Below are 26,229 nucleotides of genomic sequence, written 5' to 3'. Positions count from 1 at the left end.
GTGCTGAGGGATGTCTTTGTTTGCACAGATGCATCAGGGTTGTTATCCAGATGTGACAGAGCTGTTGAAGCCAGTGATGGATGACCGGGAACTATGAAAGAGCGGTGTGGTTCTTACATTGTGGTGTGTTCTCAGCCAGTGCTGTACATGTGCGTGTGTGTGCTTGCGCGTGTATGCGTCCGTGCATATGTCTACGGCTACACCGCATGCATGTGCGCGCTTTTAAAGTTGATGGGTTTTAAAATAGGGAGTGAAAGGGAAAAGAGCAGCAGCCAATCAGACCTTTTTAAGAATCACTTTTTTTCGAGTTAGCAACAGATTCTGTGGACTGCTAATTGCCTCTTTTGTCCCGTTCAATAACACAAAAAGTGGCCAAAAATAATGACCGAAGTCAGTTTGAGTTCACACACTTGTTCATTAGTGGAGCCTCAATGTCTGCTACTCTTCACATCCCACCAAGCTGTAATACCACTGTTGGAGACACACTGGAGATACTGGAAACTAAGCTTCCTTAAGTGACACGTCAGCTAGCCTCACAATGGTTATGCAACAGCTGCATCTGCGAGCCAAAGCACCAGCAGCACAACCCACTAAATAAAACCAAGAGGGCCTTCATCACACCATGGACGCCACACTTCACAGCAAGTAGTCAGTGACCAAAGGCTCCAGTGCGCAGGGCCTCAATTTGGATACGTGATGGGCAACTGGTGCTAACATGCAAGAGCTGCATCCAATAAGCATCCAATGGGTTTGGGAGAGAAGTGGCTCCTCACAAACAGGCCTTTCATGTGGTCGTCAGTTTAAGTGCTCTAATGCTCGGCGAGACACTGAGGCCTAGTGCAGGGAAATGGAACAATACATTTAACCACATGAAGCACAGCGCCCAGGATTACTTCTGCACATATTTTCTCTCTCCCGGCCTCTTTGACTGAACTGCAGTCTCTCGCTTTGTCTTTCTCTCCATACGCTTTTGCTCTCTTTGCTCTCCCTCGCGCAAACACACGCTGCCCCTGCAAATGAGCACCGCTATAAACAGGGAATTTCTCCTAAACCCTCTTTATACACATGCACACAGACGTGCACAGTGGATGACACATTACAAAACAGAGCTTATCGTTCATGTAGAATTACACCGTTGTGCATTCCAAGAAAAATACACCACTCGCAAGACAGTGCAATATAATTATAATTGGTTTTACAGGAATTTATGTGAGTTATTGCTGGTGATAAACTGTTTTTTTTTCTCTCCCATGTCTTTGGGTGTATTTGATAAGTACACATCTGTTTCTGCAAGTGCATGAAAGAGGAACACTTGCGTGCTCGCACCAGTCTGGCCTTAACCAGTGACAGCCACACACTCTCTCCTCCTCCTTCCCTCCCTTTAATTCTTTAAAGACAGATGTGCATACTGACAAGCCATCCCTTCATCCATCACTCGGAGAAGAAGAACAAGGAGAAAAGGAAGAAACTATACTTCATCTACCAACCCTGCCTGCATCTCAACACACCAACTAAACAAAAACACCTAAGCAGGTCCAACAATGTGTCATCTCAGGGCTGAGAACGCCCTCATCCTCCCTCAGCCAAGGCTCAGTTCTGCTCCTCTACAGACACCACCAGTAGCCTTGGGTCACCACCACACTAAAGTATACCAATGGCTTCTACCCAAACATCTGTTGTTGTTACACACCGCTGGAGATGGTATCTGCTGCTCCTACTTGAAACAGTGCAAATCCTTTTTTTTTTTTTTGTGCATAGTGGCAGCTACTGACCAGGTAGTTATGATGAATTGCCTGTCAACAGCAATTAATCATGCACACATGCATACGAACACACAAATGTAGATTTATGCCCTCTATTCTTGCACGTTCAGGCCACCATAACTTATTGTGGAAAATAATGATCTTTGGGATAAGCATAGCCATGGATAAGTGAATTAAATGGTACTTTGCTTAACCACAAGACTGTGAAAACCGATGCCAAATATTTGGTCAGGCAGAAACAGGCCTTTGTCTGTCTCAGAGAGCCACTCAGAGGACAGCTCGCCGAGCACAGAGACACGAGGAGCCCCCGTGAAGACGATGACAGCTACATGATGCCACCACGCTGCAACGACCATAACAAGCTGCGTCAGATGTACTTATGTCAATACATTCATCGTGAATATATTTTTGTGCTGTTTTGTTCTTGCACTTTTTAAATGCACACATGTGCGTTTGATTTGTTGTAAAATAGATATATATATTTCAAAATGAGATGAGGTCAGAAAAACCACCTCCTTTGTCAAAAAGAAAATGCAATTTCCAGTCACAGAGACCATCGGGTGGTATGTGTTACACGTTAAAGTCACTCTTGTCTGAATGTGCTATTGGTTCACCCAGACAAGCAAAAAATACCCTGTACTCACCCACATACAGCCCATTCTCCACTCGCTTGATGATGTCGAAGGCGTTGTCCACGTTGCCCTCCAGGATGTCAAACTTGACATCGTAACTCCCGAAGTTATAGGACCCGTAGGCTGGCACTGTTGTTCTCAGGAAGACGATCTCTGATGAATTATTCAGGGAGAAGAAGTTAAGACAGTGGGATTGCTGTGCAAAGCCGGTCCCAACTGTTGTTTGTTCTGAATTTAATTTTTTTTTAAAGAAATACAATAAAGTGTGTGATGACAGTGCTTGTGTTCGTGATAGTCAGAGAAACCTTAAGGATTTTTAGCACTAGTTCTTTACACTCCAATTCAGGACATATGAGGAATGACAAGAAGTGACACTGAGAACGGCTGTGTCTGAAACACACACTGCATGACAGCCAAAAGATGCTTATCAGCTGTCGCAACCTGCAAATGATTACAGTTGTTACATATGTGGCAGCAGTTCTCTGGGGAAAGCCAGCTAAAACTGTCTTCCACTGAGGACTTCATGGAAAAGCTCATTTGGGTGTCAGAGGCAGCCGTACGGATTCTGGCAACTGTACAGAAAGCAGTTGATGGGAGCTCAGAGATTAAAGCAGATAAAATTAAGATAATAATAATAATAATAATAATAATAAGAAGAAGAAGAAGAAGAAGAAGAAGAAGAAGAATGACACTGAAAAAAAGATGAGATTTGGAAAGAAAGATAAACATTTTTTAAACTTGGTGATGCTAAAGGAATTCTTCCAGTCCAGAAAAAAATTTATAGTCATGGTAAAAAGAAAAAGCACCTCTGACAGTTTAGTGTATCAAGACATAATATTAATTTTTTTTTTAAATCATCTGGTTTAGAATAGGTGTTAAAATCATTCAAGAACAACATGATATGAACAAAAACACTTGACATATTAATCATTATATTCCATAAAAATTAATCCAAAATGCAGAAGCAGTGAAAAACTAAGGAATTAAGAGGGTATACATGTAAGTAGCAGCCACATGCTGTTAAATCAAATGTACTGCATGTGTTGTTGTTCATCTGAGGTTGGATTGAAAGACCTGCTAAGGTCTTTTTTTTATTATTATTATGACCGAGGCAACTGTCTATCTGTGTGACATATATGAAGACGACGCCATCAACATGGCCCTACACTTCATCCTGCAGCATCTGGACTCCCCAGGAACCTACGCCAGGATCCTGTTTGTGGACTTCAGCTCTGCCTTCAACACCATCCTTCCAGACCATCTCCGAGGCAAGCTTTCCCAGATGAATGTGCCTGATCCCATCTGCCGGTGGATCACTGACTTCCTGACGGACAGGAAGCAGCACGTGAGGCTGGGGAAGAATGTCTCGGACTCCCGGACCATCAGCACCGGCTCCCCTCAGGGCTGTGTTCTTTCTCCTCTGCTCTTCTCCCTGTACACCAACTGCTGCACCTCCACCCACCAGTCTGTCAAGCTAATCAAGTTTGCAGATGACACCACCGTTATTGGACTCATCTCGGACGGGGACGAGTCTGCCTACAGAAGAGAGGTTGAACGTCTGGTGTCCTGGTGCAGCCACAACAACCTGGTGCTGAATGCCCAGAAGACAGTGGAGATTATTGTGGACTTCAGGAAGCACACAGCCCCACTCCCCCCCATCATCCTGACTGACACCCCCATCACCTCTGTGGACTCATTCCGCTTCCTGGGTACCACCATCACCCAGGACCTGAAGTGGGAGCCCACCATCACCTCCGTCATCAAGAAAGCCCAGCAAAGGATGTACTTCCTGAGGCAGCTGAAGAAATTCAACCTGCCAACACGGACGATGATGCAATTCTACACCGCAATCATCGAGTCCATCCTCACCTCCTCCATCACCGTGTGGTACGCTGGAGCCACTGTCAGGGACAAACAGAGACTGCAGCGTGTTGTGCGCTCTGCTGAGAAGGCGATTGGCTGCAGACTCCCATCTCTGCAGGACCTGTACACCTCCAGGACACTGCGGCGTGCAGCCCGGATCTCAGCTGACCCTTCCCACCCTGGACACAGTCTGTTTGACCTGCTCCCCTCAGGCAGGAGGCTCCGGTCCATTCGCACCAGAACCTCTCGCCACAAGAACAGTTTCTTCCCCTCTGCTGTTGGACACATGAACAATAACCACATGACTGTCCCCGCCACTCACACATGACCCTACGCTGTGTCACTGCATCATTTCATGTCTGGCACTGATCACCACCTGCACTCATGTATATATCCTTCTACGTAGCACTCTTAATTCTTATTCTCATGTATATATCTAATGTATATCTCATGCACATATCTTCTTTCTACATAGCACTTTAATTCTTATTGTTTGCACTGAAGCACCGCAGCAAATTCCTAATGTTGTAAACCTCAACATCTGGCAATAAACCCATTCTGATTCTGATTCTGATTCTGATTCTGAAACAGGAGAGGAGGAGGAAATGAAAGTCAGTAGAAGTAGAGTACATGTGTGTGAATGAGAGGGAGACAGGTGTAAAAGGGAACAGGCAAGGAGTGGAGATTGTGAAGGTAGATTTTAGGTGGAGTTTAAATGCCAATGCACAGTCCAACCCAATGCACAGTGCAGATGAGAGATGAAGAGAAGAGGGGAGGCATGGTGGAGACAAGTGTCAGGGGTAATTTTGTGACAGAAGAATAGCAGCAAAGATGAAAAGAATGGTTTACCAAATGATGTATATTTTGGTGATGGCGACTTTAACAAAAAGACAGGAGGCCAAACTGGATGTGGCAGGGCTGTAAATGCTAATGCGTTGGTAGTGAGCAGGGAGGACAGAATTAGAAATGAGTACATTAGAGAGACAGCTCGGGTTGAGCAGTTTGGAGACAGTTAAGAGGTTTGGACACATGCTGAATGAAAATAATAAGAAGATATGTATATAAAACAGCAGCCAACCGCTTAGCTTCAGAGACCACAAGATATCGGCACATTGAAAACCTTTTTCTTTAAATAGAAAAAACCCCTCTTGTGTTTAGTGCTTTATTTACTTGATTATGTACCTTTTGTGTGACTATTCAAATAGTCGTGTACCTACCCTCAGGCCTTGGTAGTTCTCTGAAAGTAGGCAGGGAAATGAAGGTGTGTGACACTGAGTGCGTGGGGTCCAGAACGCAGGCGATGTTATTGGGCTGACAGGACTTTACACAGCGAACAACTTCAGACCGTTCAAGCCTCGCCGCTCTGAAGAAGTGAACAAACATACTTACCCACCAAAAACAAAACAAAAAATAATTGGAAAAGAAAACATGCACAGCCTCTGACCTTTTAGGTTCTGCTTGCTTAAAGCTAACCACCTTAGAACAAATCAGGGCAGCGCGATGCTGTTGCACAAACACTATTTGAATGAGGCAGAAGGGGCACTGAATGTAGCGCTCGGCACAAGAAAACAATCAAATTCTTCAAATTCTATGTGGTTTGGAAGAATAATAAACCAACAATGGCTAAGGCTCATGCCACAGTCAAACTTTGTAGCTTGTGGAGACTTGTGCTGTCATTGATGTCTTTCTGATCCACTATTTCAAGCTGTGTGGGAAATGAATTACTACATTTACAGAATGATCCACAACCTGCTCAGGAAAATATTTGGATTTGCAGAGCATCCCCGGCTTCACATCAGATAATCTCTTGAGGAGGATTTATGGGGAAAGGGAGTGTTCTAAAAGACTCCTAAATTGTAAGCCACATGACTAGACAACTCCCCAGCCTCTCCCCAGGGCAGCTCTCATCCTATTATTTAGGGCTTTGTTTATTCCACAGACTAATCAGTGACAGGTCGGAGGGATTGGAGTGCCTCTACTGGCTCCTAAAGCTAACGCCACCTGAAACATCACTATTAACTACCTGTCTGCTACATAAGACAGCTTTTTTAGAGAGGTTTCTAAGGCATTAGCAACCCCATAAATCAAGAGTTTGAAAACTTGTGATCATTTGGGAACTTTTGGAACAAAATAAAAGCCTTGATTATGACATTCAAGATGTTAAACTCAAGCTGAGCCTTGCTTGAGTTTAACAAAGGAGGCAAGTCAGTACACGGTTACACTGGGTTATGAAAACATCCATGTTGTCATGTATAAGTCCAGTTAATGTGCATGGCAGCCATATAGCCACACTGTGAGTCATGCCCGTGGATCTCTGGCGCTCCTCGGGGGACCTATCTGCTGCAGCTCAAAGCTCAAGCCCAAGCTTGGGTTGCAGGGCTCCTTTCATGGAGAGCGAGGAGAGAAGCCCCTGACAAAAAGTCAAGCCACCACTGGGTAGGGGCTTGTAATTAGCAATTAGCGGCGGGTCCAGGTTTTGCTCTGCTCTGGGCCAAACCCACAAAATGTTCTCCTAGTTTATAATACCACGTCCTGAGCTGCAGAAAGACCCAAGTGGGGCTCTAGAGGATGAGGTGAAAGCTGTTGGGGTAGAGAGTAAATTTATGAGAAGACAATGACCTAGAGTGAACTGCCCCCCCCCCCCCCCCAACCCTAACCCTTTTACACTCAGATGGGCTCTTCAAAGCAGAGGCATCAGCTCAATGTAATTACAGTTCAGTGTAAAAACAAAAAAAACTTCTACGTCTTCATTTGTGAATATGTGTGCATTTATTTCATGCACACACACTTGGACACACATGAACATATGCGCGCCTTCTCCATGTCCCCATGCCTCACGTGGCCCAGCCCAGGAGAAAAAAACCCCAATATTCTCAGACCAGAAAGAAAAACAGACTTTTTTGGATGAAAGTCTTCTGGTCAAGTGTAGGGCCTTTTATTTTTTTGGTAATTATTATTTATAGTCAGCACATTGATAACGCCCCAACACAAACACTGCAGGGCATCATTCATTTTGTGCGCGGTGATGTTGCTGTACCGCAAATTGTTCAGACCACCGGCCAGAGCCCAGAGCCCCATAACTCAATGTCAAAAGGGGAGGAAAAAACTCCTGTACGCCACTAGACTCTTATTTTAAGGCTATCCCCAACAGGGACCAAGTGCATCCTTACTAGCCCAAACGTTCGGGACAGGAGGAACCTGAGAAATCTGCATTTACAGTTATTAAAAGCCACAGCCGCTCAGGCAGCACCCTCACAGCATGTCAAGCTATTTATAATCTCCGCTGGTGCACATTTCCCCTCTCCTTTCCCACTGCATCTCTTCTCATGTCACTTACTCAGCCTTCATTTGGAATTGTCTGTCTGTGTTGGGGTTTGCATCCGCAGTATGCAGTGGAAATCTGTGCAACGGGAGCTAAAGAGATGTGCACGAAAAAAATCACTGGTAATGGTAAGTGACATTTGGGAAGCAGGAGTAACAATGCAAAGTCTGGTGTCAGTCTGGCTTACTGGAATTTGAAGGAGTGGAGTCACTCTAAGTACTTTATATATTACGTGTAGTTAGTGACTGAAGGTTTTGCTGTTTGCGATTTTTAACAGGTTTTTTTAAGCCAATGTTAAAGACAAAAATACAGCCTGGTTTGCACATATGTTTGCAGATATAATGCAGGAAACCCTTTAAAAAAAAACAAGAAAATTAACTTTAATGGCATCTAATAACATTAATAAATGCTGTTTAGCACTAAAATGTTTAAAATACTAAAACACTTTCTTGTAATTGAAGAACTTTTTTTTTTAATGACAAAACAGAATATACGCAATGTTCTGAAACTACTGGAATAATAGTAATATGAAACTTTGTGAGGGGAAATCTTCATGCCTCCATCTGTGACTTAGCCTCACATTCCAACTGCTCCCTTTGCTGTATTTGATTAAACCCCACAAAGCACCATTATCAAACACTGGTTTTAACTTGAACATGTGTTATTTCTATTGCAGTTTTAATAGAAAACTGTTCATCCAGCACATAAACCATAAAATACTGCAAAATGTCAGACTTTATCATGCAACCATCATCAAATTACACTCAGTTGTCGGCAGACTTGGGTTGTTACCATTTTGAGAGTTACACTGACCTAGAACGCCACCTACAGTGGCTTCTTTGACAATGCCTCACCTAAAAAGATGCATTCTGTTGGTCCTAATATAAACTCCTGAATAATAATCCATGTTTTTTTGTTTAAAACAAAAGCTTTATTGTGTGTAATGCTATACAACTACAAATTGTGATTGTTTTTCCTTCTGATTAATGTATTTTACAGTGTCATTAAAAAAATAATGTGCCATGTTTAATGTGCATTTATTAGGAGACAGAGTAGTATTTGAGTTCATTCATTTAAAAAACTGTAGTAGAAAAAAGCCTCAATAGCAGACAAGATAAAGGGGACAGCGGTACCATAGTTTTGGACCAGCAGTAGCCCTGAAAGGCCTGCACTTGCCAGAAACTCATGAAAATTTGAATTATATTTTTACCTGTACATGCTCTAACTATACTTAACTTGTGTAATCATTAATATATAGCAGGCTATATTGCATCACCATCCTTTACTCTTGCATGCATTTTGCAATTTTTCTGATTTCTTAGTGAGATTAAGTTAATATGCCACATCCATTTTAAGGGGGTAAAAACTTGTGCAAACCTATGAATCCCTTTTGTTTATTCTAGTAGGGGATTATAAGGTACTCTGGGCTCCTCCTGGGTAACAAACACCAGCACTTTAGCCAGGTATGTAGTGATTGTGCCATAGCGGCGCAGCCTCAGTTCCAGAGACAGCTCAAAGTCCTCTGGCTTGTTGATGAGCTTTGCCACTGACATCACACCACCAGTGGGCATCTGCTCAGTTCTGAAGAAGCCGCCCTCGTTGCCAGCTGTGATAGCAATGTGGATGTCATCGCCAGGCACGGTGTGGGAGGGGCCCATGCGGAAGATGGTGGTGAAGATGGGGATGTTGGTGGGGAAGGTGAGGTAGTAGTAGGTTATTCTCAGGGGCATGGTCAGGCACTGGACAGACTCATTGCAAAGCAAGCGTTCGCATCGACTGCAAAAGAAAAAAAAGAGATCGGAGGCAGGACGGGACAAGACGGAACAAAACGGGCAAAAAGAGAGAAAGAGAAAGGGAGATCAGGTGAAAATTTCATTTGCCGTGCATGGCATGCAGAGAAAGGAATTATCACTTTCAGTTATAGTGCCCTCTTTAGGATCATGCAAAACGTTTTGTCACTGGGTGCCTCCAAACAAGGGTGTGGGTGTACACATTGTCATCGTCATGTGCGCCAAAATTAAACTGAAAAACACCCATGTGCATGTCATCACTCGGAAACAGCAAAACATGCTACAGCCAGATTCATACTGAAATCATTCCAGCATTGAGCATACTGGACATGCAGGGGCTCTGATCCATATACAAACCAGGAGTGCTTTAAAAAGCCTGATATGTAAACTTAAAGCTCTTTAGATGGTGACTGTTTCAAATTTAACTATATGGAGCACAGACCGTGTTCTTTGAGTGTTGCATGAAACTATGTAACAAAACAGAAAATGTCCTGGCAATTGGTTATTTTATGCCTTTTTTTTTTTTTTTAAATGGTGATGGTCCATAAATAGTAATTGATAAATGCTAAAATTAAATATGTGGTTAAAAAAAATACACGAAAAAAATGTGAAATTTACTATATTTTTACGAATTTGTTTTAATGTGTAATAGGGGTAAACTCATTCAATTTAATTCTGTCGTAACACAGACAACACAATCATAGTTATGCCTGTTCATAAACATGTCCCTGCTCAGCAAAGAATCTGCACCAGTTCAAATACTCACGTCTCTCCGACCCGTCTGTAATTGTTCGGACACTCGAAAGACAGGCATCTGAATCCTCCCTGTACATTGAAGCAGCTTTGATTCTCTGTGCACGTATGGCTTCCTGTCACACATTCATCAATATCTGAAAGACAAAAAAGGGTCTTAAAAGTCACTAACATGATTTTTTTCCCAAAGCTGGGGAAAAAGGGCCTCCAACAAACGCCACATGACTGCAACATGACATTACAGAGAGCTCACCCTGGCAGCTGCGCCCGTTTACCGCCAAGGTGTAGCCATTGACGGGGCAGGAACAGTGGAAACTGCCAGGCGTGTTGTGACAGCGGTAGGAGCAAATGTGACCTCCGGTGGGCAGGGCACATTCATCTATATCTGGAAACGTCAAAGAAAAAGGTGAATTTGTAACACATTCATTTTATTTATATACACATAATAAGGATGGCCAACCACCATTAATGTCTGATCCATATGTGCCACACATTAGCGTTTTCACATACGTCTCTGTCAGGTCATGTCTAGAAAAATTCAAGGCTGATCTGCATGTTTGAATGTTCCTATTTGTGGAAATTCGGCTAATACCCCCAACTCGTCACAGCAGATGGCCGCCCTGGGTTCTGGCAGATGTTTCTTCCTGTTAAAAGGGAGTTTTTCCTTCTCACCATCGCCAAGTGCTTGCTAATAGGAGGTCATCTGATTATAAGGCTTTTTTCTGTTTTTTTCTGCTATCCTTCTTTTATTGTAGGGTCTTTACCTTACAATGTGCCTCGAGGTTGTGATTTGGTGCTACACAATAAAATGTCAACTGAATTAAACTGAGTATCAGTTGCAGTTCACATGCTTCAACTTTACCTTCACAAGTAGTGCCATCTAGGTCACTGAGCTGGTAGCCACGGCGGCAGTAACACTGGTAGGAACCGTACACATTGGCGCACTCTTGACTACATGGGGTGCTCTCACACTCGTTCAAATCTGCACAGAGAAAGTATCAAAGTTAGCATCAAAATGTATGCGTGCATGTGTCTGTAATGCAATATTTACCTATTTATGGATAAAGAACAAGTAACTATGAAAGCTACCTAAAAAATATGACTCCTAGATTGATGACTGGTAAAATGCTACGTAGGCTGAAGATATACAGCAACATATTTCTTAAGTTAGACTTGAAAGTGTACCCCAGTGTACACAGGGGTATCTAGGTGTATCGGTTATCTCTTTGTTGGTCTTGTTCCAGCATTACCATAATAATGTTGGTCCAGGATCAACATTGCAACTGAATGCTTCCCTGATCCTGGACCAGTATTATTATGATACAGGAAAAACATTAACACTGGGATGTCAGATCATGCAGGATTTCTATTGTGTAAGTCAGAGGGGAGACATGTTATTGACTGTCCCTTATACTATATGGCACCTTTCTTCTTTTAAAAAAAAAAAGAATCTGACATTCAGACCAACACTCCGTTAGATGCATCGGGGGCAAAAACGCATTTAGGAATGCATGGGGAGCAGGAGATTGATCCACAAAGATTCTGATTACTAGATCCACATCCGCCCACATAAACTCTGTCTAGTCAACAGTATCTAGGCTCTATAAAGTCTCCCAAATTACTTGATTGTCTTACCATCACAATTTCTGCCGTCAGCAGCTAACGCGAAGCCTGTAGTGCAGCTACATTTGTAGGATCCCAAAGTGTTCTCACACTTATGAGCACACAGACGACCAGGGTAATGCCTGCATTCATTGACATCTAAGACAAAAAGTCCAAAACTGACAAAGTAAGAAGCTGAAATTGTGACTTCAATGCTTATTTTAACTAGAAGTAGTACACACACATACATGCTGTGGGCATTTACATGCTCAGGATACACTTGGATTTAGCTACCAACGTAAGAACGCAAAGCAAAAGAAAAAGAAAAACAGTTTACCTTCACAAAGCCGAGTGATGCTATTGAACATGTAGCCAGCTTCACACTCACATCGGTAAGACCCCAACATGTTGAGGCACGCATGACCTCCACAGACGTTTTCAGTAGTCTTACACTCATCGATATCTGTAAGCAGGGGTGCAAGCGACAGAGAACACCATGATATCCACCGCAGGTAGGCTAGTAAGACACTTTGCATGTAGGTATGATGAGCTCTTCCGTACCAACGCAGCGTGTGCCCTCTTCATTGAGGTGGTATCCTCGACCGCAGTTAACCGAGTTCCTCTGGCAAGTGTACGAGCCCACTGTGTTGACACAGATCTGCCCCCTGTTGCATGGACCTGTCTGGCTAACACATTCATTTATATCTGAAAACAGGAGCACAGATGACACAGATGTTACTCTAAATTTTAAAAATGCCCTGATGTTCCACAGTTTCTGTTATATTTTTTTCTTATCATGTCTTATATTGTTACATGATCAATTCCTTCTTTTTGTGACCCATATATAGAATAGAATAGAATAGAATAGAATAGAATAGAATAGAATTCAACTTTATTGTCATTGCACATGCACAGGTACAGGGCAACGAAATGCAGTTTGCATCCATCCAGAAGTGCTTTAGTGATATAGATATATTACAATATATATTAGCAATAGTATAGATATGTAAGTCGTATCTGTCTTAGTTTCCTTGACTTGTCTTCTTTTTCAGTTCCTATTTTAATTGGATCATTTCTATTCCTTGTGTGTGTCATTCCTTTCAGCTGTTTGTCTTCTCGTGTAATGAGGCCCTGATTGCCTTGATTTAACCTGGTCTTGTTTCCTAATTAGTCCTCTGTCTATAATTTGGCTCCTCTCAATCAATGTAATGATGGCAGTGATTAACCTTACACCAGGTAATTTATTGCATGATGAGCTAAAAACATTTTTTTTTAATTTAAGTCAATAAAATAAATAATTGATAAATCAAATTTGACCACAATGATGAGGACAGGTTTGAGTTTAATAGCGAGCCCCAAAAAGACCTAAGTCTAACTACATAGCTGGAAATTTAACTGACTTAAGGCTTCAAGAACAGAAGTCTTAATGATGTTAATTTATTAAAGAGCATATGCCAGTCATCATATTGTTAAATATTTTGAAATTTACATTAATATGAGGACATTTTGAGGGAAGCAATTTAAGAATCTCAATATCCTTACAAGTGCTCAAGTAAAGATCATAAATGGCAGCGGAGCTCTGTATGGGATGCTTGGCCACAATAAATCTTTTGGTGCTAATGCTTACCAATACAGTTTCCAAGAGCATCCTGGATAAAGCCAGATCCACACTGAACTTTGGGCAGACAACGGAACGACCCCTGGGTGTTTTGGCATTGAAACTGCGGTCCACAGTTATGGATACCGGTCTCACACTCATCAATATCTGGATGAAGACATCACAGAAGAATTGCCTGTCAACACGCTATGAATAGCAGCCAAAAAAAATACAGCAGATCAATGTCTCCCTACAAACAGCAGAGACCTTTGCAGTTGTTGCTGTCAGTGAGCTCATATCCTGTTCCACAGCTGACTTCTCTCTGGCAACGGAACGAGCCCTCTGTGTTGATGCAACGCTCTCCTCCCCGACAGTTGCTGGCTCCCACCAAACACTCGTTGATGTCTGCGAAAAAACAGGACAGACAGTAAAGGAATACATCACATGTCTCCTGCTGAGGCTCTGTTGTGTTAGTCTTTTCTAGTAGAAAAGTATTTTCTTTATCACCAAAAACAGTCCTGATATTAAAATATAAGACTGAAATCATTACATATATATAACAATACAAAAGGAGCTTACCCTCACAGCTCTTTCCATCTGGTTTGAGTTTATAGCCTTTGAAACAGGCACAAGTGTCATTCCCCACACAGCGATGAGCACACTTCCCTGAGAGGCACCACAGAAACATTAATATCTGATCCGCGCTTTTTAACGCAAGTGCAGAAATCACAATTGTTAGCTTTTATTGTGCTTTACCATTGCACTGATTATTTAATGCTGAATCTCCATTTTCAGTTGTCTCGTCCTTGTTAGGCACTGCAAGAGAGAGAAAAAAGCATGCTTATTCATGCTTTCATACCTTATGCATGAAATCATTTGGCACAACATTGTGTTACTAGTGAACTTCTGACTTTGATGGTCATTAAATTCTTATTTTATCCAGTCCAAAAGCTCATAATCAGCATGCTGAATCTTACCCATTTCCACATTAATGCTCAGTAGCTGAACCTAAGCTGCTTTATATTATGAGCTAAGAAAATGAGCATGCGATGACCATAAGCGTCCACTAGGGGGCGGTGTAGTCTTATGTTTGACACCAGTAGTCCTCCTATTTCTACTTCTAATTATTTTGTTGACTTGCATAGGTTTTCACTTACTTTAATCCACTTTTTTATGCCCACTCTACTTTAAATTACATATTTTGTTTGTTTTATTTTAAAAAAAAAAACAATAAAAGAAACTGCCTCCTGCAGGATCACATTTTTTACCCACGTTCTCTCTGATGCGCTGTGGCTCCTTCCACACAGCAGGCCCGGGACACCAGATTGCACTGATGGCCAACAGATAGGTTGTGGTCACAGGGTAGGCCAAGCTCATGGGCTGTTTTACCCAGAGTACAACAGTCACAGCACATCTATCGAAAACAGCATACAACACAGTATTAGAGAACTTAGAAGGATAGACATGAAAAATGTGCAAATAATTGAAAGAAAACAAAATACAGATCTTTTCAGGATATTGTGTACCAGCAGAGGTAAAACAAAAACAAAGAATAGCTGACAGAGGGTTGGTATGCTGGTTGGTTAAAGAAGTGAGACAGCCTTTTAAAGTGACAGCTGAGAATAAGTTGCTTTAGACAGACAGCCAAGCTCTCAATCAACCAGACAGACAGAAAAAGAGCTTTTTTGAGACGATACGCCAACTGGCAGGCTTCAGACGGGACCAGAAAGGCAGTCAGTCAGTTAGAAAAAGAGAACACAGAGGGAGACAGTGATGAGATGACATCAACCCCCCTCTCCTTAATGCATGCTCAGTCAATCATTATGACAGCCCGGTAATGTCAGTTATGGACAAGAAAGGTGGGGAGTGTGACAGATGGGCATGTTTTGGCAATTTGGTTATGCAGCTGGAATCTGACTGTGTGTGCGGTGGTGCACACGTGCAGCGTTTGTAGCGACTGCAAGACTGAACACATGCTAAGGAGAGCAACTGTAAGAGTTGTGTACCAGTAGTGGCTGACTGCTACTCTCTGTGTTTGTTTGTGTGTGCTTGTTTATGTGTGGGTATATGCCTGTGTGGCCTTGACTGCTAGAAAACGTTTTGTTCTTAGGAGTCTTTTAGTGTAAACCACTCACAACAAGCACACAAACACACTCCTGAACAGTTCGCACACACAACTGCTTTATATCTTGTTTTTGTGCAGCTTTTTCTTGCTTCTCCCATGCTTGCTTAGAGTAAGTGGCCTTTTTATTAGTTTCATATGTGAAACATCAATACAGCATTCTGCTATCATCACTGCAAATCTTACAAAACACAATAATGCAGTTTCTAAATTGAAAACATAAACCTTATCCAGACAGCACATTGAAGCAAATCCCCTTTTCTTCTCTCTGACTGCTTAGAGAAAGTACAACATTATTTTCACAGATATTGTCATTATTTATCATTTAAACGTACATTTTGTTCTGTCCATCTCGCATCGTCGTGCTTTTTCCTTGAGAACACACAGATTATTTGAAGAAGTTCGGAGTTATTGAATAAGCCACCCACAGTCCTGATTTCTTTCTTGTCAATCTGACGTCCTCCATATCAAGTAAATGATTTTTGTGGAGTGTTTGTGGAGTTTTGCACATTTGAGACATATTTTCACACTATGTAAGCACCTAGAGATTTTAAGCATATTTGAAAATGTGCATATTTTTCTCAAGCTTCTCGTGTTCCTTCTTCCTGATGTTGGGAAGGTCCACAGCTGTCTTTCTCTTCGTGTCCACGGCTACTATGTCCGGTTGGTTAGTCATCACCAGTTTGTCAATGCATTTCTCAATCATCCTTGGGGACGTGACCTATTTTGACCTCGGGACTTCCAGGCCATAATCGGCAGAGATATTCCTGTATACTATGCCAGCCACTTGGTTCATTTGTGCTGCCAGATGCTCATAGAGTTACAGTTACTTTCTTTAGCCCGTAAGTGTGACTCATGTCAGGGCCAGGTACTGTCTAACGCTTCATGCTTGAGACTCTTTCTTGGATGTCTGCCGCTGTGATGGTTACTGGATCCTGTTCAGGGAAGTTGCTGTGGTCTTCTCTTAGCTCCACTAGCCACTGAGCATTGTTGTTATGTGTTGCAACCCCGTGGTGGTGTTATTCTCATATTGTTTTCGCGCTACTAAAGATGCTCCAGATTTTAAGCATTTTAATTTCACAAAAAGGGTGTGACAGGAGAAACTTTGTAAAACAACTTGAAAGCACTGTAGAGAAAATTATTTTTGTAAGTGCATCATCATAGCATGCTGGCAGCCATGCCAGCAGCAGCAGCAGAGAGAGGAACACAGAGCAGCTGATGTTTGCCAGCATAGAAGAGGTTCTGGTAAATATGGAAAGTAATCAGCTTTGGTTATGTGTTAAGGTTGGCTCATTTTCCCTCATCAGAGCTACGCTGCTAATTTTATTTTAAAGCATATTTGTAGCATGCGGTGGCTGTGTGGGGCTACAACACCTTTAAAAGCTTCTATGCAGTATATAGTAGATCACAACTAAACTGTTAAAGGATAGAAATTCTAGAACAATTTCTTTATTAAGTAATTTATCAAAATACTTCTGAAAGACATAAAACCAGTTAAAGGGAACTAATGAAGGTGAGAAAAAGAACACATTTAAATCTGTAATCAAAGATGGAAGCAGAACTTACACAAGCCTAGTTTTGTGTAAAAGTACAAATTTTCATGCTAGTTATAAAGCTCACTAATAATGAGGTTATATTGGATTGTAACCCCATTAAATGACTATTTATTTCAATTTAAAACAAATGGGAACATTTCTCTATAATGTTGATGTTTGGTGCAATAGCTATGCCTAATCATCTTCACTGTTTTGGTCCTTTTGTTTCTAAAGGTTGACTTTAGTGGTGGTTTTGATTTTCCTGAAGGAGACACCCTCATTACTAATCGAGTCACACCACTGACCAGCCAGTCGGTGGCATGCAGTCTGTTGATGACACATTTTTGGATTGCTCAGATCGCTTGGATCCCCAGAGGAATCGCTACTAAAAAAGTCCTGGTACCAGGTACTTCCATCTAATGGAAAACCCTGCAAACCGTGGCGTGCCAACCTGAGTAGCTACTAATGGAAAAGGGACTTAAAATTACAAGAAAGTCTGGCTTCTTGGAAGTAAAACATAAGGAAACCAAGGGTGATTCAAGATTTTTTGCCAAAAACACTGTATATACTGTGTATATAGTACATATAGAATGAAAATAAAGGCAAGAATTTGCCTGAGTTTGGTTAAGAAGCATTTCAAATCTGAAAGGTGCTTAGTGCTTGGATATGGGCTGGTGAAATATTCCACAGTCACAGTTTAATTTATAATCTAGCAACAAGTTTCATTCCTCCCTACAGTGACATGCCTCATCCTGCTGCACTACACACACACACTCCCACACACACCCACACACATAGAGATGTACAACACTGTTCTCATCAATCACTTGCCATAATCATCGTCCAACAAAGTGGTGAAAGAAGTTTTTTGGTGATTTACTTTTCTGTTTTGTCATTTCTATTAGCAAAACACTCATATACACTCATACAAACACACCTTTGTAGTCTTGGTGTCGCAGGTGTTGGTGAATAAAGAATCGCAGGCCCCCTGGTCTTTGGCAATGTTGATACCATTGGTGCACATTTTATCCTCGAGCACTGTTACACAGCACTGCTCCTGCACTATCCTGTCAGCAAGAAAAAACACAAAACACAGGTGGTGCATTTACTCTCCGCTCTATCAATAATTGGCTTACGGCAAAGAAAATCTGTCTTAGAAGTGCAGCTCATTAAAATTGGCCCGAGGCGAGCCTAAAGGGGATCTCATGTCACACTGAAAACTGACGAATGACTGGGCTGAGTATGTCTAGAATGAGCTCAACGATGGACATTGTGTTTGCAATGCTGACAGCTCTCTGAGGTCTGTTCAGATTGTTTAACACCCAAGAAGTTAAACCAAAGATTTTAGTCCCGAGCTGCACATTTGTCCAAAAATATCTCCATATTCTTTTGCGGAGCAAAATCACTAAAACAAACCTCATCCTACATACACACCCTATAAAAACAACAAACAAAAAAAGCAGAACAGCAGGGGCCCTAATCGGCTGACTAACATTTGCCAGTATCTGTAGTTTACTTGCAGCCACAATGACATCACCGGGACAGAATCAGTCTGCATTTCTTAAGAATTTGGTGACACAGTTAGGATTTGAGAAATAGCCATAACCATAAAATGAGTAACATCTTGATACAGGATGTATCGTAATTGACCTTCACCTCTGAGATCCCCTTAGGGATTAGCATAACACAAATTTTCTGCAAGAATCATTTAAAAAATGACAATAGCTGTTTAATTGGGAAAAGCAGTACTGGGAAGCAGCCAGCCCAATCTGACAAAAGAGTGTTATCATAAAAATATGTTTTACTTAATGTTTCTGTTCAGATCAGATTTCGTTGTATTGTCTAACTGTCTGCCCAATCAGTTAAGGGAGCGGAGGGGAGGTTGACTGTTCCTCCCTGGTCTGGATCTCTGTCTCCCTGCAGTTTTACAAGACAAAAAAACATAACAAACCAAGTTTTTTTTATCATCTCTTACCAGAAACCTCTTTCCACATAAACCACTCGAGATCCGAAAGTCACAACAAAGTACACACCTCCTCTGCAGAACCTTTTAAGGGCACAGTAGCGTGCTCCTGTTTTCCTTTTACCATTTTTCTCCTGTTTTTTTTTCTTTCTTCTTACGTTGGTGTCTGAAGTAATCTCTCAGATTTCCTGTTATTCCCTCCCTCTATGTCGGATTTCACCTCTAAGGTATTTCCTGGGTTTTGAAACAGCCCCTCTTCTGACCCCCCTCACCTTTTTCCACCCCTAAATATTACCCTGCTACCCCCACAAATCCCTGCCCCTTTTCCTCTCCACTCCTCACACTATAATTTAGACAAATTTGGAATCACTTACAGTGGCTATGGCAAATGTGTTTGCCATCAGTTTGGCTTATAGGCCCTGAACCTGTGGTAGCACACCTTCTATGGTTACCAGCAGACGTGTTATTATCCCATCACTATTAGCGCTTCCTGCTCTCACGTGAAGTGAATAATGTGCCTAGAGATTTATGGGAGTAAGGTAAAGTGATCTCATATTAAGGGCATTTAGACATTTCCTTAATATCCAGCACATGCCAAATCACTTGGGCCCAGTACCATGGATAGAAAATATGATTTTAAGAAATGCAGCATTTAACAGCTTGGAAGTCTATAAACTACCACACTTAAACATAACAGAGGAAGGTAGCAGTCAGCAGCGGCTTACCTGCATGTGGTTGACTCAGAGATAAGGGGCAGGGATGCACAGTCTTCATGATCGGTGCCATGCTTTTGCCCATTTTTACAGCAGTCCTCCATTGAGATTTGTTCTGCTCCTATTAAAAACAACATTGTTTTTACCTTTGCATGTACAGGTGAATCACAACAGGCCCCACATTATAGTGCTGGCCACCTGCCTGCCTACACACACACACACACACACACACACACACACACACACACACACACACACATCAAGTGCCTAAACACACTGTGCCTCAAATATATATCAGATGGCAAACTTCTGAGCATCATTTGAGGGGAATGAGCAACATTTATCCGATGAGCATTTGTCTTTCAGCAAGACCAAACAGTTTTTATTAATTGAGCAATGATGATCTGTTTTTTTGTCTCTCTTTCCTAAACAAAAGACAATCCTGCTATTGTGACCCAAGACAAATTGTATAGCAAATAAACAAAATTCAGAGTCTGTTTAACGATATGAAAAAAAGCCTTGAGAGATTTTTTTGTTTGTTTTTTGCCAAAGACAATGAATGATGGATATGTTTTTGCAGAACCACATGAGGCCTTTTGACTGGAGCGCGACCAACTCTGTGGTAATCTGGCTGTTTATTCATGTGGATTAGAGAGTTTGGAATGCTTCGACTCTCTAAACAATCAGCCGTAACAATCACATCAAGCACATTCGTTTGCCTGTGGTTAGTGTGTTATATGCCAAACGTGAAATAGCTTTGGCAGATCCACGTCTTGGGCTTTTTTTCCAGATTTTTTGTTGCCTGTGTCTCAAACCAAGATCGGTCTACAAAATTGACATTAATCATCGTTATTTCCCCCCTGAGAGGAAAAAGAGAAAACAAATATTGAATTATCCAGAATAGTGATTGTGAAATACCTCAAACAGAACCATCTGCGTCTAGCAGGAGTAAGCAAGATCAGATAATAAGTTAGATTAGGCAGGTAGGGAGGGAGGACAAGTGTCCGGAATTGCAGTCCACAGTTTTATAGATTTGCTGCCCTCTCCCAGAGGTGCAGGAGGAATGTTTTATTATGACCATTAAATCAAACTAGTCAAGCTGAGGCGAAAGCGGGAATAGTTGTTATCACAAACAGTCTGCACACTGGTAAACCTCGTGGAAACACAACGCAAGAGCTGCTGTAAAACTTCATTTCTCAGGTTCATCACAAGTTTCTATAAGTCCCGCTTAAAATCTAGAACTAATATGAGGAGAAGCATAACAATGACACAAGAAAGAGTTCTTTAAAAAATGACACGTTTTGATTGTTGTCTGTTTCTTTAAGAAAGTAAGCGAGGTTACAGGAAAAAACAACTGTGCCCATTCCTACTACAGAAAGGAGGTTTAACCTGGCAGAAAGGAGCGAATATGGATATAGGATTTATTGGTAGACAGGCACATTAGCTGACTCACTACTGACTTCTGGAAGTCTGGCACATCACAGTATTCTCTGGCCAATAAACCTTGTAGCAGCTGGATGAAATGAGATGACATTTTAAAAGCTTTTCACATGGACCTACCAAGCAGGCTCCCCCAGCCTCTCTCTCTCTCTGTCTCTGTCTCTGGCTCACTGACTTAATTTGTTTTCTGAATGTGTAAGTAACAACGGGGTTTTCCAAAAAAGCTAGGAAAGCAAAACTGTGCTCACAAGAGGCTGAAAATATGGATGTTTATTAACAATAAAGAATCCTATTTAAATGTGTGTACCCCTGTGCATATGTGTAATGTTTTGGGTTTTTTTTACCACTTCCAGTAACTGACACCATCTTGTCAAAACACATGATTTGTATTAGAACTGGAAAGGCATCCAAGAGGTGTCCAGAGTCCATAAAAATGAACTAATCCTAAGCTCTTTCTTAGCTTAGTCAGTGCATTTTAAATGCCAGGAACAGTTGGTCACTTATTCTAAACTTCCCCCAGCGATCTGTTCTGGACTTTTCCCCTCACAGTAGCATTCTGCTGATAACTAACTCTAACCCACTAGGCATCACTGACTCATTCCTTTGCTACCGCTGTCTGCTGACTTGAAAACCTAAGATTGAAAGACCAGAAGTGCTTTAAAACTGCATGGCTTCTTGTCTTTTATCAAAGAAGAAGAAGAAGAAGAAGAAGCAAACCAGGCACAGCTGTGCTCTGGTTTAGATACAGCCTGCCATAATTCTCAGTCTCCTCGGTGCATTGTCTGTCTGGAGAGGGCTAATTTCCATTTTGGATGATGTTGTAGCTGTGAGGGCCATTCTGTCTTGGCAGAGCAGCACATGTCTTGTCTGCGTCTAGACGTCTCATGTAAACAAGGCATAATGAGCATAATGAGCCTACTCGTGGAGCCCCGCCTACACAGAGGAGCTGGCCTCAGACAGACGTCACAACATAGAAGTGTGCATCTCTTTCATAGGCACCACTCAAAGCTGACATGTGGAAGCTTCTTCCAATCTTACTGATATATACAAAAGGCTGAAACCAAAGTCGAGCTTATCTATCTGGAATGCATTTGGTTATGCAGTTGGTTGAGCTGATACCCAGCAGATCTGCAGAAAGACCTGCAACACAACCTCCTACAGAGAAGGCAGCTGAGAGAAAGGTCCCCCTGCTGACTGTGAAATTGCCCCGTGTGTGACCACAGCACACTGGGCTTTTTAAGACACGGCTAGTCTTATGATTTGGTGACCCTGCTGTGAGGCTCAATCTCACCCTTCTGTCTAGGACCACCCTGCCCTGGTGAGATACTGGTTGCTCTTACATAGCATCACAGCATACCAGCACTCGGCCTTTGACTTGCAGGGCAGAGAGTGAAGAAACCTCAGGCAGGGATGACTTTTGCTTCACAACTGGTGTGAAACTACATTTTAACACTCTCCATGTGGGGTAACATATCATCACTTCATGGAATGGAGTGATTCCACTCCACAGTGTAACTAAATAAAACACAGTAGTGAGAGAGTTAAAGGTAGAAAAGGTTAACTGTAAAGTTCTATAGTTGTGGGTTTTGTTGATGCAGTGCACAAAAGTTGGAAAATGGTTTAGATGGCACTTTATATGGTCACACTGCTACTTATTGTACATTGTAAGTGGTAATAAAAAAAGAAAGAGGTGTGGGATTATAATATTATTTTATGCCATGTTAGACCCCTAATTAAAGTTTGTGAATTATTATGTAGTTTTAGTTTGCATTATTCTCCTGAATTAGAAGAAGGTGGTAACTATTGCATTTGTTAAACTGATTTGCATTATATTAGACTGCTGATTTATTGTGAATGAATGACATTGTTTTATGATGCATTATACTGCTGAGTTATAAGAAATACTGTTCGCAGAAAGTCATCGCCTTATTTGTCTGATTAGAAGAGAACAGAATATACTGGAGTTTTCTGCCCCATCTCAGCAGGAGCAGATAAACAGGGAGCCAAGGTCGTAGCTTAGGCGCTGTGTGAGAGAAAGCATGTGAATGTTTAGGCTTTTATGAATAGGTGGGGGCCACTAGAGGCTATAAGAGGTTGATCAATGCTCCACCATTTTGAGATCGGATGCTGTCTGCGTACGGTGTCCATCTCCCACGCGTGTGATCATTAAAATCATTGTTTGACTCAACCTGGCCGGACCAGTGTTGTTATTGTGGTTTTTCCTCTTGTATCCATCCCCAATATCAATATTTGAATCCGTAACAGAGGAAAAACAATGATTCTAAACAACAGTTTCAATCTTTTAATTTGAGATGTTCGAGCCTTAGCAATTTTAATAAAGACCTGCAACACTTTGAAGCACCCACCTTTGCAAACTTTGCTTTCATCACATGCCCCAACTAGCCCCCAGACAAATGCATCACTTCCCCAAGTATCACCCTTTAGCCTGTTATCTGTCTGCTTCTTACTTTGAGTACTTTAAAGTGAAGCTGTCATGCAATATGCGCTATTCATCCAAATCACTGTCACATGCACAGTCCCACTGCTTGGCTCACCTAGCAGCAGTGATACCCAGCTTCTCACGCTTACCTTGGCCAAGAAGAACTCCGAACAGAGAGCAGAGCAGCGCTACGCGCAAAGCCATTGAAAGAGGTGAGACTCAAAGTATCAAAAACTGGAGAGAAACAGACGTGGACGAGGTGGACTTTCCGATGCTGGTTGTTCCGCGGGGATGTGTGAAAAAGCTGCAGTGCTCCTTAAAAAAAGATGAAGAAGAAGAAGCTAGACTGGGAAAAGAAGTGGATTTGATGGAGCTGAGAGTCGCAGTTGCAGCTTGACTGAAGGAATGAGCGTCTAATTACGGCACCGCGAGGGGCGGGCTGAGGGCCACAGGCGCACACTTACTGCTTATCTTGTTTGTGTGGCTTATTTCAAACCACATCGCAGTTAGAGTTTATGATTACAATATATAATTTACAGATAGTATATTTTAGCGAGTGTACAAAAGACCTGTCGTTTTAAAATACCTCCTATTGCAGATCCTTTGTTGTTGTTGTTGTTGTTGTTAAGTGTCCTGAAGCAACATCTGAAAAACTGCCTCTGGAGATGGGACTCGCAGTCATCTCCGGGCTACTGTACCGTGAAGTGTGCGCTCACACATGGAAACTGCACTTCCATCAATGGCAGAGCAGACTATTTCTGCCTGTGACTAATGACTGTAGTGATTACCCAACATCTGGAGCTGGTTTGGGGGTATTTTAAAAATGTGTTGTGGCTATGTCCAGACTGTAAGCCTTGAAACCTTTTGGATTCCTCTGAGGAAATAAGGGGAATAAAAAATAAATAAATATTTTCACTACCACTAACTGCTGTTATTCGCTGTTATTTCTGAGTTTGGTGCACTTACAGAGACCTAAGACCTGGCTCTGTGACACCCCCGCCTCCCAACCCATCCCACCCTTAATATTGTATCTTCACAGCAGTGTCACAGGTCCCTGCAGTCCTACTATAAAGCTTAATTTTCTATAGTAATGTGAATGAATTCAATCTTCCCTAAGTGTGCCACATGTGTGCAATCAACATCAGTCAAAGTGATCACGAGCTGTGAAAAGTGGCTATATATAAACAAGCCACAGACGCATGCACTCACACACGTCTACCAGAACTGGCAAGAAGTGGAGAAATAATTGATATAGTGCTTTATAAACATTTTGTACCAACTAAGACCCTCTGCAAATTCAATCAGTCTACTGGCTCTGGGCATTGTGACAGAGAGAGATTAAATGATCTTCTAATCAAAGCCATATGGCTCCACCACCACCAGTCTAACCAACAAGAAACACCACCAAGGGCTTGATATAAGGACACCACAGGCGTATAAAAAAGGCCACAGGTATATGACTGTTATAAAAGGATAACTGCCCTTTTAAATGTGTAGTGCTTGATGATCCGTGTCTTGATCTCTTTGTGCTTCCGTCCACTACAGTGTGTATTTTCTGCTAGTACTCTGACAATCTCTCTGTAAAAGTACATTTTAATACAGCACACTGGTGTTTTGAATGTTGTAGCTCATTTAATAGAATAAACAAATTGCACATTCTTGGCAGTTCTCTTTCATTTCACTATACCACACCAGTTTTACAGAGGTGGGTAACTGGGGTAAGTTGTTAGGATGAAAATCCACAGCTTCCTTTCTCAGTATATGTATCAAATTGCAATATTTCTAATATAATATTTTTGAAAATGGGCTTTATATTATAAACAAGCTTCGGGGGAAATTGTTTGAGCAGGTAATCCATCACAGAAAGGTTTTGTCTCTTTTTTATTTCCTCCTTTTTCACTTCACCTGCATGGAAAATGGGAAATATTTTTGAATCAACCTGCACTTGGACACTACAGTACAGCAATTAGACCTTGCCACAAGTAAAAGCAGACACGGTGGGGTGGCTTTTGTAATGGATTGCCAAATCATTTGGCAAAATAAGCAAAGTCTAGTATCAGCAAGACAGGAAAAAAAGTTGCTATAAATCCTAAACGGTGTTATCAAAAAGTATTTGGCCCCTTCCTGATTTCTTTGTGTTACTTTCTCACAGAAACAGAAATGTCCACGACGCAGGACTTTGTGTTCTCAACCTGTGGGTTAAGCCTCTACTAGCAGTGCATATGTAGTTCTTGGAGACCTCTATGAGCCAAGGATCTAGGGGGGTTATCACAATAACAAAGGCAATTACTTTTTCACACAGTCAGGTATGTTTGGATAGATTTTTTTTTTACCTTAATAAAGTTACTTATTATTTCAAAATTGCATTTTTTTTCTTTCTCATAGTTACCACTGTTGCTTCACTCAAGGACATGAGTTTAACTCCACCATCTGGCCTTTCAGTGTGGAGTTTGCATGTTCTCCCCATGTTTGCATGGGTTGTCTCTGGGTACTCCGCCTTCCTCCTCCTCGCCAAAGACATGCAGTTAGTGAGTTTGGGTTAATTGGTGATTCCAAATTGCCCATAGGTGTGAATGTGAGTATGAATGGTTTTCTGTCTCTGTCAGACTGTTGACCTGTACAGGGTGTACCCCCACCTCTTGCCCTATGGCAATTAGGAAAGGCTCCAGCGCCCCCCAGCAGCAACCCCCCCTC

At 41.9% G+C, this 26,229-nt stretch overlaps 1 protein-coding gene across 3 annotated transcripts in view; it reads right to left on the bottom strand.

Annotated features, from left to right (window-relative positions):
* The window catches only part of fbln1 (fibulin 1), a 33,579-nt gene extending 9,329 nt beyond the window's left edge, over positions 1-24,250 (bottom strand). Inside the window, exons 1-17 of one of the 3 annotated variants that reach the window (XM_082541075.1) lie at positions 24,122-24,250; positions 23,685-23,850; positions 19,668-19,776; positions 17,917-18,046; positions 14,595-14,736; positions 14,079-14,138; positions 13,902-13,988; positions 13,590-13,727; positions 13,353-13,490; positions 12,287-12,430; positions 12,063-12,188; positions 11,759-11,884; positions 10,986-11,105; positions 10,377-10,508; positions 10,137-10,260; positions 5,476-5,621; positions 2,408-2,548 (exon numbers count right to left, since the gene is read on the bottom strand). In XM_082541075.1, coding sequence (XP_082397201.1) covers positions 2,408-2,548; positions 5,476-5,621; positions 10,137-10,260; positions 10,377-10,508; positions 10,986-11,105; positions 11,759-11,884; positions 12,063-12,188; positions 12,287-12,430; positions 13,353-13,490; positions 13,590-13,727; positions 13,902-13,988; positions 14,079-14,138; positions 14,595-14,736; positions 17,917-18,046; positions 19,668-19,776; positions 23,685-23,739 — 1,918 coding nt within the window. In that variant the 5' untranslated portion in view covers positions 23,740-23,850; positions 24,122-24,250. Of the gene's footprint in view, positions 1-2,407; positions 2,549-5,475; positions 5,622-8,223; positions 9,357-10,136; positions 10,261-10,376; positions 10,509-10,985; positions 11,106-11,758; positions 11,885-12,062; positions 12,189-12,286; positions 12,431-13,352; positions 13,491-13,589; positions 13,728-13,901; positions 13,989-14,078; positions 14,139-14,594; positions 14,737-17,916; positions 18,047-19,667; positions 19,777-23,684; positions 24,036-24,121 lie in introns of those variants that run through there. The other 2 variants (XM_082541074.1, XM_082541076.1) reach the window with 2 other exon arrangements.
* Positions 24,251-26,229: the final 1,979 nt, after the last annotated feature.

Source organism: Aulonocara stuartgranti, assembly GCF_965226115.1.
Source record: "Aulonocara stuartgranti genome assembly, chromosome: 7".
Lineage (NCBI taxonomy): Eukaryota > Metazoa > Chordata > Actinopteri > Cichliformes > Cichlidae > Aulonocara > Aulonocara stuartgranti.
The sequence above is the reverse complement of the archived record's forward strand: the minus strand, read 5'-3'. Positions and strand labels throughout refer to the sequence as shown.